This window comes from Notothenia rossii, assembly GCF_949606895.1.
Source record: "Notothenia rossii genome assembly, contig: scaffold_221, whole genome shotgun sequence".
NCBI classification, from domain to species: domain Eukaryota; kingdom Metazoa; phylum Chordata; class Actinopteri; order Perciformes; family Nototheniidae; genus Notothenia; species Notothenia rossii.
In genome coordinates this window covers 7,530-19,748 of record NW_027639636.1, presented here as the reverse complement: position 1 = coordinate 19,748, position 12,219 = coordinate 7,530, and the positions used below count along the sequence as shown (strand labels likewise).

At 40.1% G+C, this 12,219-nt stretch overlaps 1 protein-coding gene across 3 annotated transcripts; it reads right to left on the bottom strand.

The window, feature by feature from the left end:
* Window positions 1-216: 216 nt before the first annotated feature.
* Window positions 217-10,307, bottom strand: LOC307027577 (uncharacterized protein). 3 transcript variants are annotated; one of them, XM_079695849.1, is made up of 8 exons: window positions 10,044-10,307; window positions 9,552-9,612; window positions 7,922-7,988; window positions 7,607-7,680; window positions 3,236-4,265; window positions 2,228-2,380; window positions 1,951-2,040; window positions 217-1,286 (listed from the first exon to the last, which is right to left on the bottom strand). In XM_079695849.1, exons 5-8 carry the CDS (start codon window positions 4,247-4,249, stop codon window positions 978-980), a joined length of 1,566 nt encoding a protein of 521 aa, XP_079551975.1. In that variant the 5' UTR covers window positions 4,250-4,265; window positions 7,607-7,680; window positions 7,922-7,988; window positions 9,552-9,612; window positions 10,044-10,307; the 3' UTR covers window positions 217-977. The 3 variants fall into 3 exon arrangements, with proteins under 3 accessions (XP_079551975.1, XP_079551974.1, XP_079551976.1); XM_079695848.1 differs by having other exon boundaries at window positions 4,961-7,680; window positions 10,044-10,306; XM_079695850.1 differs by lacking the exons at window positions 7,607-7,680; window positions 7,922-7,988; window positions 9,552-9,612; window positions 10,044-10,307 and having other exon boundaries at window positions 3,236-4,934.
* Between the last annotated feature and the right edge of the window lie 1,912 nt (window positions 10,308-12,219).

The window sequence follows — 12,219 nt, the reverse complement described above, 5'->3', positions numbered from 1 at the left end:
TAATCACGATTTGGTCCTTTTCCCCATCAGTTTGTTAACGAAGTGGACAGAGGCTGTTTTTTGCCCCTAAAAGTGACTTTTAATGGTGTTTTTGGCATTTAAATGATGGGTCTTATCATTATCCAGGGTCCCCGACACAATGAAACTAGTCTGGAGCTCGCTGGGGTCCCGCAAAATGCTTTAATCACGATTTGGTCCTTTTCCCCACACTGAAAAAAAGAACACATTGGATTTACTCAATTCAATTGTGGACATTTGTTGCACACAAATAATTTGCTTTGGCAGCAACCTATAGAATTGTTTTAAATCAACACAAACGATTTATGTCCAATCAACGCAATTACTTTGTGTTGATTCAAAGTTATTGAAATGTGTTTCAATAAAGTAAATTAAACACTTTCATCATTTTACTCCAACCCATGTTGATCACTTTATTCAAACACAATTCAATCCCTTTTATTCCAACACTATTTGATCACATAACTCTAGCAATATTTGTTATTTTAATATTCCCATGTCTATTACATGTTTTCAGAATTGTAATTTTTTTTGTTATACATTATATTTATAAATATAATTTTATGTAAATATGAAACAGATTTTAAAAGTAAACATAACCCACTTTTTTTGCATTGAAAACGATTAGAAAGTTTTGTTTCAAGACCTTTATTCAAGAACCTGGAGATTAAATAATCACTCAAGTCTTTCCAAAACTAATCTCCAATTTGAGAAGTACAAATATTAAAAAGGACCTTACATATCGTTTAGCAATTTCGTTACAACAACAACAACGTAAACAAAAAAACAATATATATATATATATATAAATAAAGCATCCCCTGCTTTTTATAAGGCATCAATAACTGCGATGGTGGGAGAACCAGCCACACCACTCAGTCCAGGAATGTATACTCTGCATCTCAACTACAAGAACAGTGTAGGAACAGCGAGCCGTGAACATGGACAGTGAGCTCTCTTCACTCGTGCATTTTCCTCTTCAAGTTTTGGGCCTTTCTTGAAAGGTCAGATGCATCCACCTCCATTATAAGCTTCTGAATAACTTCTAAGGTGTTCCGGAGCTTCAACGGGTAATTCATGTTTAGGGCATACATGAGTCCAAACAGCATTACAGCTGCAAGAGCCACATTCTCCAGATCCTGAAGCACCACCACACCCTCGAGGATAACTCCGACATCAGAATAGTCACTGCTGGGAGTCTCTCTGGCAACATAGATCCCCACTGTTGTTTCTTCTACCTCACGTAGTGTGTTGGCCTCAGTCATGTCCTGGTGGAAGATAAATTATTTCTTTAAGGATAAGATTTTTTTTACTCGGACCTCATTAAGACACAATTTGCTTATTTGACTCTACTGTGGCACTACACTAATTAGCACAATGCTTGCGAAGAAGAATACCTGGTTTGTTTTCACCTGTGGGTTTCACCAGCCTGGCTATCAGATTGTAGGTTGTACATTAAATTGAGTGAATGGTAATTATTATTGGTAATATATATATCAGCGACTTTAAAAAGAGGAGAAGGTTGGAGAGAATAGACAGGTGAAATGAAATGACACCAAATGCTGGAGACTAATGAGCAAAGCATTAGGTACTACTCCTGATTCATAATTCATCCTATGTGATGTAATATAAGCCCTACAGGTGGAAGATACTGCAGCCTGAGGAGGATAGAGCTGTCCTTAAGACTATTGCATTAGTATTTGAATGTGTTTCTGGAATCAGAAGAACACAAATCATGATAGACCATGTTAATTCTAACAAAACCAATTATAATATCAATTTCAGGAAGACAGCTAAGTAACATGTCTGGTAATATGGTCTGGTATATCTGGTCAAATGAGGTTCTTTTAACTGAGGCTATTTTTCTTCTTAAAAACATGTTCAAACTAACTTCTTTTTTGTATGTGGCCTACTACTTTAGCACACACTCACCATGTACTCCTTCACCAGATCCTCAGGATCCTCATTGAGGTAGATGCAGAGTCCTTTAATGAGGCACTCCCTGTCAGCATCGATGTCTTCCTTAAGGATTAAAACAAAGAATATAGGGACATTTTAATCAAATTGAACCTATGGAGTGGTCACATTTTGGGATAATTTACCATTGTAATTGATTTTAGACTGACCTAATGCCAAAAAGGAAATATTATATATATACACACACACACACACATATCTACACATATACACACAGTTCAAAAGTTCTTACCGTCATCATGGCAGCCATGTCTTTTAACTTCTTGCCCTGCTGCCCCGATTTTTTCGAGAACACCCTCAGCAGACTTGCGGAGTGTAGGTCAAGCTGTGACAGGAACCTTGACTGTAGAGCCATAGTTGTAATCCGCTTGAACTCTGCGTTAACCTGAAAAAAAAATGAAACCATTTTTTAACAACACGGCCCACTGACATACACACATTTGTTTCATTAAACTTACAGCTGCCAATCACATAACTGTATGCACTATGCATGTTTGCTCAGCATTTGATTTCGGCTATGGAATATTGGGTGTGAATGCTGAAAGCATTTTGCTCTACCGAGATGTAATCCAGCTTGACGCGATCTGATATATTTTAGACAAACTTATTTTTTTAGGCGGCTTTGATGTAGTGCTAACTTATACAATCATATTCGCCACAGTAGATACGAGATTTGGACCTGAAAATCGCCAATAATATGTTTGTGAATGTGTGACGAATCTGATGACAGAGGCAGACCACAACTGTTGTGTTCGGTAAACACAACATGTGGAAACCAGTTAGTCTGAAAACCAGTAGGGACATGACACCAGCAGTATGTGCTGTGTGTTTCTGTTCTCAAGGAGGTTTAATAAGAACTTGTGCTAAACAAAACTTGCAGTCATTTTAATTTATGACGTTATCACGGTATTTTTCCTTTTAACTCTAAGCCCAAATTCCTCGCTAAATAAATGTTCCTCCTCCTCAATCCTATTTTTTTCGGCCCCCGGGATGACGGACATCCTTAAACTCAAGCCCTACTCATCTGCTTCAATCATGTTCCCACTTTTTCAAATATTCCTACTACTTCACCTTCTTCTTACACATTTAAGCCAGCAATGCAGTGAAGCATCAGCTTTTCAACATCCAGCATTCATTTGCACCTACTTCTGAACAACATCGTAATGGGGCCAAGCTTTACTCTAACAGTTGCATATACCATCTACAGCACAAAAAGTTACACCATTATCTTTGTACTCACCTCCATTACACCAAAGAGAGCTGGCCATCTCTCTTGTACATCACTGGTCATGGGAACATCACTAATGACTTCTTGTCTTCTCAATGCAAATGTTTTCTCCATTTTAGCCTTAACTGTCTCTCTGTTATTACGCTTCTTGTAATCTGAAAGGAGTTCAACCCTCATCTTCTCCAAGGACTGGGCGCATTCTCCAAGTGGAAAGTCAGGGCAGTAGGCCACTTCACCCCTCTTTGGTTTCTTAACTTTAAAAGCAGGAGAACGTTTCCCTTCTGGTTTATGTTTCAAAGTATTTACACATACTTCAGGACATCCCACTTTCCGGAGATGTGTGCGGTAGTTGGACAACTTGTATTTGAGACTAGTCTTCCATCCCCCATAGCCAGAGGCTGAGCCTTTTTCTTGTAAACATGGATGCTTCATGACGAGCGCCTCTGCAACTTGGTCAAACTCCCTGTCCGTGGCGTAGACTTTGTGCTTAACTACCTCCTGAATCAACCCCTCTAGTATATCAGACTTGAGCTTTGAATCAGGGATCAACAGTGTCCCTTCTTCTCTGAGAACTCTGTGGGCCTTTTCAAGCTTAATCTCTGCATCATACGAAAAACGGGGAACATGGAACACACCTGGCCATGAAGACCGTGAAGAAGTGGACTCTGGAGATGTGAGAATCCCGGTGCTGTCGCCTAGAGAAGATGTGGTGTCATCAGGATGACTGGTTGGTGGAAAGGAGCAACTGTCCACACATTGATCTGCATCAGCATTGAGAGGTCTGCATGATGTGTATATGACCTTGACTGTAGCTTTGTCTTGTATTTCTCCCATGGAAGTTAAGTTCATAAATTCATCGCCAAAAAGCGTGTCCATGAACTGCAGCCGAAAGGGTTCCTTTATATTACACTGAGTCTTTATCTCATTCTCCAGTTCATTCACAGTTGAAGGCAGGCCAGCAGAAATCACCACCCTCTGACAGCTGTCAGCCCCTAGGATTACTCTGAGAACAGCTGATGTCATCATGGTCTTTCTTCACCGTCTGTTAGGAAAGAGAGTATATAAACAATAAAAGGTTTAGAATTAGTTTTATTTCAAGTACATGGGGCTTGGTAGAAGAGTGAATGCTTGTCATTTTTTAAAAGGGTTCATTGTGAAGAACAATAACAATGTTATTGGACCAATGTATAGGGTTGGGTACTGTTCACATTTGAACCCATAGATATAAACAATAGATGGCTCACCCATGCTGCTGGCCAATGGAGACCGACGTTGCAACATGGCCGCCATCTTGCTGCAGTCAGCTCGCTCATTCATAACATTATGGTTTACTATTTAAATAACCATAGTTTGCTCAATTTTCAAACGGGTTGGTTTGTTATAAACATCAAAGATGTAGTTATGGTACTGCATACTTATAATTATGATTTTTTTTTCAACATGTCTTGTTGTCTCCTGTATCATAGCCATGCTAATAACGTTTATAATAAACCAAACCGTTTGTAAATCAGTCAAGATTTCAGCGAGTTAAGAGTATTTTTGTGCAGATCACTCACCTTACAACAGTAGCTGGTGACTGCAGCAAGATGGCGGCCGGTGAGCTACGCTGGAAAATCTCCCATGAGCCATCTAATGTTTATATATATATGTGTTTGAACCGATACCAGTACCCAACGGTACCTATTCTCTGTACTTTAGTCTGTACCTGCCCAAGCAGTGTTTAATTTGTTGCTTTACCTCAGACACAGATTGATCTCTTCAAGGTCACCATCCGCACACATCCAACCAGATAGGCGGCCAAGGGATACTCATCGACCAGTTCACAGACTTCCACAAGAGCAAGTTCTCGTGACGGAGATGGAGTCACCTCAAAGGCTCTGTAGTGCTCACTATACCATCCACACAGCAGTTTCAAGACAAAAAACACTCTCTGATGCAAAATGCATATTTGATGGATTTCCCCAAATTCGGGCAAGCCACCTTCCGACCCATGGACAACTACCATACCTGTCCTGTAGTTTATTCCCTTGCTCCAAACATTTTTTGCAAGGTGTATTTCAGATATGTCAGGATCTTTCTGTTTAAAAGCTTGAACTAGCTCCTCCTTCAAAACATCTAAGGGGACAGAAGATACATCTGAGACATCCAGCATTTGTTTATCAATACTTGGAGACGACAAGTGGTAGCCAATCATAAACTGATGTTTCACAGCCAGAGATAGGGGCACGTTTTTAAAGCAACTGGTGTGTTTGATTATGTTTTTAAAGAAACTGTGCTTTGCCTCAAACCTCATAGTCCAAAGTCCCACAAGAGGCCCAAAAAACCTTATTAGTTGTGGATAATGTTCTATGTAGTGGTGTTTGGGACGCAGTCTATTGTTAGGAAAAACCTCTTGATACCTTTGTCTATGGTCTGAAATTTTGCTCTCAAGGTATGCAATAGACTCGTCGTTGTGAACTGGGGAAACCACAAGCTCAGCAATCTGTTTTAGGTCCAACAAGACCTGCCATGCTGGATCATGCTCAGGAATCTTAGGCCCAATTATAAATGGGAGCAATCTTAACAAGCACCAGTTTTCATGGGCATTACCACCTATGGTTTTCCTGTGTGAGAGATTTTGTGGCAAAATATGAGGCTTATTTGTTTTGTCTGTCCACTTGTATGGGAAATGTAGAATGGAATTGTTAATATCTTCCAAGGTTATGTACTTCTTTGAGATTAGAAATGTTAGACAATGTGCTATTTCAACAGGCACAATGCCTTCAAAGAGATCGTGGGCAATGTCAGGAGGATAGCCACTGATGACATTAAAATGAGAAAGCGCTTTAGTCAAAGGACAAGCTCTTTTAACTCCAAAACAGCTGCTGCCACTATCTAGGGCTGTTCTGACATGAGTGTCATGTATTTCTTTTGTTCTGAGGCTGAAAGTTCCTGCTCTAACCTCATTTGATGCAATGTCTGAAGCTGTTGCAGTACAAAAACGACAAAAATAGGTGCCTGAAAAATTCTCAACAAAACCCGCTAATCCATGAGCTCCTAAATTGTCTGCAGCAATAGTTTGAACTGTACCTTTGAGCGATGTTCCCAGTTGTGCGACAAAAATTCCATCAACTTCCAAAGACCTGAGATCACGTAGAAGTGGCTCTAAAACCTTGTCATAGCCATAGGTCTTAACATTGTCTGTTTTGCACAAAATAGCTAAGTAAATGGAGGACAAAGAGGAATGAGACCCTGGGGGTAGGTTACTCAGCACCCAGTACACAGCACAAAGTTTGTGGGTTTTACGGGAGGTGCCAAGAGGGTTACAGACCTCAAAGTCATCAACATACAAACCAATAGATACCCTTAACTCTTGACCTGACAATAAACTGTTTTGCTTACAATGCAGACCATCCCTGAAACACTTGTACACAATTTCTTTTGCTGTCTCTGTTTCCCTTTGCGTTTTGTGACTACAAACTAACTTGTCCACAATATCTTTCCTATTCAACAGCACCTGTAGAGATTCAAGAATGGGGACATACTGGAAGGTTTTCTTCTCTTTAGCATCCAAAATACATTCAACTGGTTCAACAATATTAAAGTTTGCCTTGTAATACTGCTTACGTTGATATGTAGAACTCAAAGGACCACCCTTCTCTATGGCTTTATTTATAGGATTCCCAGTGCACAGAGAAGTGGTTATTTCCTCTATGATAGCTCTGTCAACCTGGAGTTTGTGCTTCTGAAAAATATCAACTAGAACGCCATCAGTGTGGGAACTCGAGAGAGAGCTAGTTAAGTTGTGAAGCTCTAGCAAAAAATCATTGATTGCTGTGCTTGGTACATGGGTTAAATGTTCCAACTTTAACAAAGCTGCTGCAAAAGTTTGTTCAATTACATTTGGAAGGTCATTCGGGGCATAAACACTGCAATCTGGTTGTGCATCAGAGTATGCCTCACCTATTTCATCATCTGAAGTATTTTGCGCAGATTCCAGAGAAACAAAGGTGGTTGATGTCACAATTTCTGGTTTAAAATCTGTAATTGAATAATAAGTATGTTTTCTGCTCCAGTGGGATTTAAATGTTCCGTAGATATTTGTTTGAAAGTTGCAATCTAAAAACATGCAAGTTACAACCTCATTTTTGTTAAGGTGTGCATTAATGTGAGCCCAGTAATACCTTTCCGAGACAAGATCCTTACAAGGACATAACTGGCACCTAAATATACAGCTCTTGGATTGATGACTGGTTTTAGTCACATGAAATCTATTCAAATGAATTAAAAGCGCATTCCACGTTTTAAAAGTGCAGGGGCAGCTTACATATACACAAGGAAAACGATTATTATTCCCATAATATCTATGTTTCACTCGATAATGTTTTAATATTTGGGACCTACTTGGTAAAACTGAGGGGCAGGCCTTACAACGCCACATTCACAGCAACATTCTGGCAAACTTGCAGCACCATTCACTGCAAAAGACAAATGGAAACAAAGAAGGATTAATGTCTAATGAGAACATTCTGACAAAAATGTAAGACAAGCTGTCAAAATGAAATAACAAACATCAATCAATAATAAAATGGGGAAGGTCTAAGTAACAGTAGTGACACAACTGTTTATAAAAAGCATTTCAAAAAGTATGACACATCACACAATGGCCAATCACACCGAGTGGGACAGGGTTAAACCAAAATACAATTGTATTCTCACCACATCAATTTGAGCCCACAGTAAAAGCGCCGACTCCAGACACGCACAGAGTTCGCGTTTCAATCTGCTGCAACAAAGAGCAACACAAAAAACACTTATACAATGCAAAACAGTATTTCTATAGACAAAAATTGTAAATACTCTAGTCTACACATACGGGAAGTAGGGGTTCTGGAGGTGCTGCAGCACCCCCTGTTGGTGAATGGTGTACATTTTTTAATGGTTACTATTATGTTCATGTTACTGTTGAAATCTCTCCCCACTTTTGGCCTCACCCCCTAAGTAAAATGACTTCCCACGGCTATGACTCTACAGGTCAACAGATTATGTTATTTTGAGGGATGATGCCAATCTTTTTTATAGCAGATCAACAAATAGCCAATATACATGTCTGCATCTGAAAATGTAAATGACACCATTGCTCCCTTCAATGTACATGTATATATACGGCTGGGTACCTACCGAAATAATCTGGTACCAAGTAGTATCGACTTCTCAAGTCAAAGGATACCTATCCTTATCATAATAATCACTGCTACATGGGGCACTGGGAAAGTCAGATGATGTCAGTCTGCATAATAATTAACCATGTGCTGCATAATAATTAGCCATGTGCTTCTGGTAACTAGAGCATATAGCCTGTCTGTATCCCCTAGAATGACGCACAAACATATATGCCCTAAAGCTGATGCACCGGACTGCTAACCATGCTAAGCCGTTAGCCCTTAAGTAGCCGTTAGCCCCGTTAGTACCTGTTAACTGTGTTCGTTATTCTCCCGACCAGGAGAGAAGCTTTAAAATAGGAGACTAAATGGAGTCTCTGTGAAAGTTCAATTGGGTACTTTAATTTAAAAAGGCGCGGGTTGGTCACAAGCATGATATTGTTCAGTCAGACAAACAGCTGTGATCTGGCTCTCCTCAATAGGGAAGAGAAGAGAATAGATCTCTCCTCCGGTGCTGTTTATATATCCTCTGCTGGCTCCTCCCCGCCAGCCGGCTCACCTCGTCTCCAATGTCCGTTATTGCATTTAAACAGAGGATAGGTTCTTTTCACATTCAATATATGCTTAACACGCCGTTTCTCCTCATATTCTCTTTCATCACTTTTCATTTAACACATTCTAAACGCTGTAATCAATACTCTAAACAATACTTCTCGGCTCGTTTGGTTGCCGGTCATTCCGGATGTTGTCACATGCTACTCTCGTCTGTAAACAATAATGTATTCAAATAAACTGTACCTTCATTTAATATTCAGCATGGTAGTACCTCGACATCTACAGTTGTAGTGTTAAATCAGTAGGCTTCGGTTTGCACCACTCCATATCATTTCGCTACTAAATTCACCTCTTTAGGAAATCGTATATTAGCCACATGCTAAATGCTAACCGGAGATGAAGGATTTTCAGAATAAAAGCTTAACTGCTTGTGCACAAGAATTTCTGGTTTTTCAGTATAAAAGAGCATTAAAACTGACGGCATGTTTAAACTACATTTCCCCATTAAAACATTGATTTTAATTTCTAACATACCCCAATCAGGTTTTAAGGGTAGCCTACTGGTATCATAATTCTGATAAACGATACCCACACTTCTAATCCTGTTATTTACAGATAAAATACATACTCACCACAGAACTTGAGCCACAGCAGAGGCACTACGGTCGTCTGACGGCAATCTACAGCAGCAATCTGCAGCAGCAACAACAGCATTGACATTAAAAAAGTATTGCCGTTTTTCCCTTGCTAAAATTTAGCATAACTTTGGAGCGTGGCTTGGTTAAAAAGTGAGCGCCCCAGCCTCTTAATTAAAAGACAGTAATGTAAACTCGTACTGCTCGTTGACCAAAGCTTTCGTTTGAAAGCTAACGTTAATCCTAATGCGACGTTAGCTAACAATGGCTAAATTAACAGATAGCATTAAGTAACTACGAACCAACACCTTGCGGCGGGCCCCACCCGCCATTTTCAAAGAGGAAACGTAGCACATGGTAATTCAACAGCACGAGAGCAAATAACTTCATGACAGTTCATTAACTTATGTTGGTGACTTTCAATGCATTATATTACATATAGTTACGCATTAACTAATATTCCAATGTATTCCAACCATCCATACTTACCGATCCAAGCTGGGTAATGGCGGGACAGAGCTGCCTTCCTTGCTGCTGTCTTCTTCCACAAAGAAATGCATTGCGCGATTTCGCGGGGTATATTGCGGTGGAATTGATACATTTATTTGATTGACTCATTTTATCCCAACATGACCTAAACAAGTTCATGTACTCTCTCCACATAAAATGTAGATTCTACTCAATACTATTACATTTTGCTTCGGAACATGAGGCAATTGTATAACATTCACACAATAGGCTTGGATAAATCCAACAGATGGCCAGTCCCCCTTTTTTCAGTGCATCACTTTGTTAACGAAGTGGACAGAGGCTGTTTTTTGCCCCTAAAAGTGACTTTTAATGGTGTTTTTGGCATTTAAATGATGGGTCTTATCATTATCCAGGGTCCCCGACACAATGAAACTAGTCTGGAGCTCGCTGGGGTCCCGCAAAATGCTTTAATCACGATTTTGTACTTTTCCCCATCAGTTTGTTAACGAAGTGGACAGAGGCTGTTTTGTGCCCTTAAAAGTGACTTTTAATGGTGTTTTTGGCATTTAAATGATGTGTTTTATCATTATCCAGGGTCCCCGACACAATGAAACTAGTCTGGAGCTCGCTGGGGTCCCGCAAAATGCTTTAATCACGATGTTGTACTTTTCCCCATCAGTTTGTTAACGAAGTGGACAGAGGCTGTTTTGTGCCCTTAAAAGTGACTTTTAATGGTGTTTTTGGCATTTAAATGATGTGTTTTATCATTATCCAGGGTCCCCGACACAATGAAACTAGTCTGGAGCTCGCTGGGGTCCCGCAAAATGCTTTAATCACGATTTTGTCCTTTTCCCCATCACTTTGTTAACGAAGTGGACAGAGGCTGTTTTTTGCCCCTAAAAGTGACTTTTAATGGTGTTTTTGGCATTTAAATGATGTGTTTTATCATTATCCAGGGTCCCCGACACAATGAAACTAGTCTGGAGCTCGCTGGGGTCCCGCAAAATGCTTTAATCACGATTTTGTACTTTTCCCCATCAGTTTGTTAACGAAGTGGACAGAGGCTGTTTTGTGCCCTTAAAAGTGACTTTTAATGGTGTTTTTGGCATTTAAATGATGTGTTTTATCATTATCCAGGGTCCCCAAGACAATGCAACTAGTCTGGAGCTCGCTGGGGTCCCGCAAATGCTTTAATCACGATTTGGTCCATTTCCCCATCAGTTTGTTAACGAAGTGGACAGAGGCTGTTTTGTGCCCCTAAAAGTGACTTTTAATGGTGTTTTTGGCATTTAAATGATGTGTTTTATCATTATCCAGGGTCCCCGACACAATGAAACTAGTCTGGAGCTCGCTGGGGTCCCGCAAAATGCTTTAATCACGATTTTGTCCTTTTCCCCATCACTTTGTTAACGAAGTGGACAGAGGCTGTTTTTTGCCCCTAAAAGTGACTTTTAATGGTGTTTTTTGTATTTAAATGATGTGTTTTATCTTTCTCCAGGGTCCCCGACGCAATGCACATAGTCTGGAGCTCGCTGGGGTCCCGCAAAATGCTTTAATCACGATTTTGTCCTTTTCCCCATCAGTTTGTTAACGAAGTGGACAGAGGCTGTTTTTTGCCCCTAAAAGTGACTTTTAATGGTGTTTTTGGCATTTAAATGATGGGTTTTATATTTCTCCAGGGTCCCCGACACAATGAAACTAGTCTGGAGCTCGCTGGGGTCCCGCAAAATGCTTTAATCACGATTTTGTACTTTTCCCCATCAGTTTGTTAACGAAGTGGACAGAGGCTGTTTTGTGCCCTTAAAAGTGACTTTTAATGGTGTTTTTGGCATTTAAATGATGTGTTTTATCATTATCCAGGGTCCCCGACACAATGAAACTAGTCTGGAGCTCGCTGGGGTCCCGCAAAATGCTTTAATCACGATTTTGTCCTTTTCCCCATCACTTTGTTAACGAAGTGGACAGAGGCGGTTTTTTGCCCCTAAAAGTGACTCTTAATGGTGTTTTTGGCATTTAAATGATGTGTTTTATCTTTCTCCAGGGTCCCCGACGCAATGCACATAGTCTGGAGCTCGCTGGGGTCCCGGAAATGCTTTAATCACGATTTGGTCCATTTCCCCATCAGTTTGTTAACGAAGTGGACAGAGGCTGTTTTTTGCCCCTAAAAGTGACTTTTAATGGTGTTTTTGGCATT

Bases quoted from the DNA above. Each gene is read 5' to 3' on its own strand.
- LOC307027577 (XM_079695849.1), bottom strand. From the start codon at position 4,249: ATGATGACATCAGCTGTTCTCAGAGTAATCCTAGGGGCTGACAGCTGT. The intron at 2,041-2,227 runs GTAAGAACTTTT...TTAATCCTTAAG, and splicing joins ACATGGCTGCCATGATGACG to GAAGACATCGATGCTGACAG. The intron at 1,287-1,950 runs GTGAGTGTGTGC...ATCTTCCACCAG, and splicing joins ATCTGGTGAAGGAGTACATG to GACATGACTGAGGCCAACAC.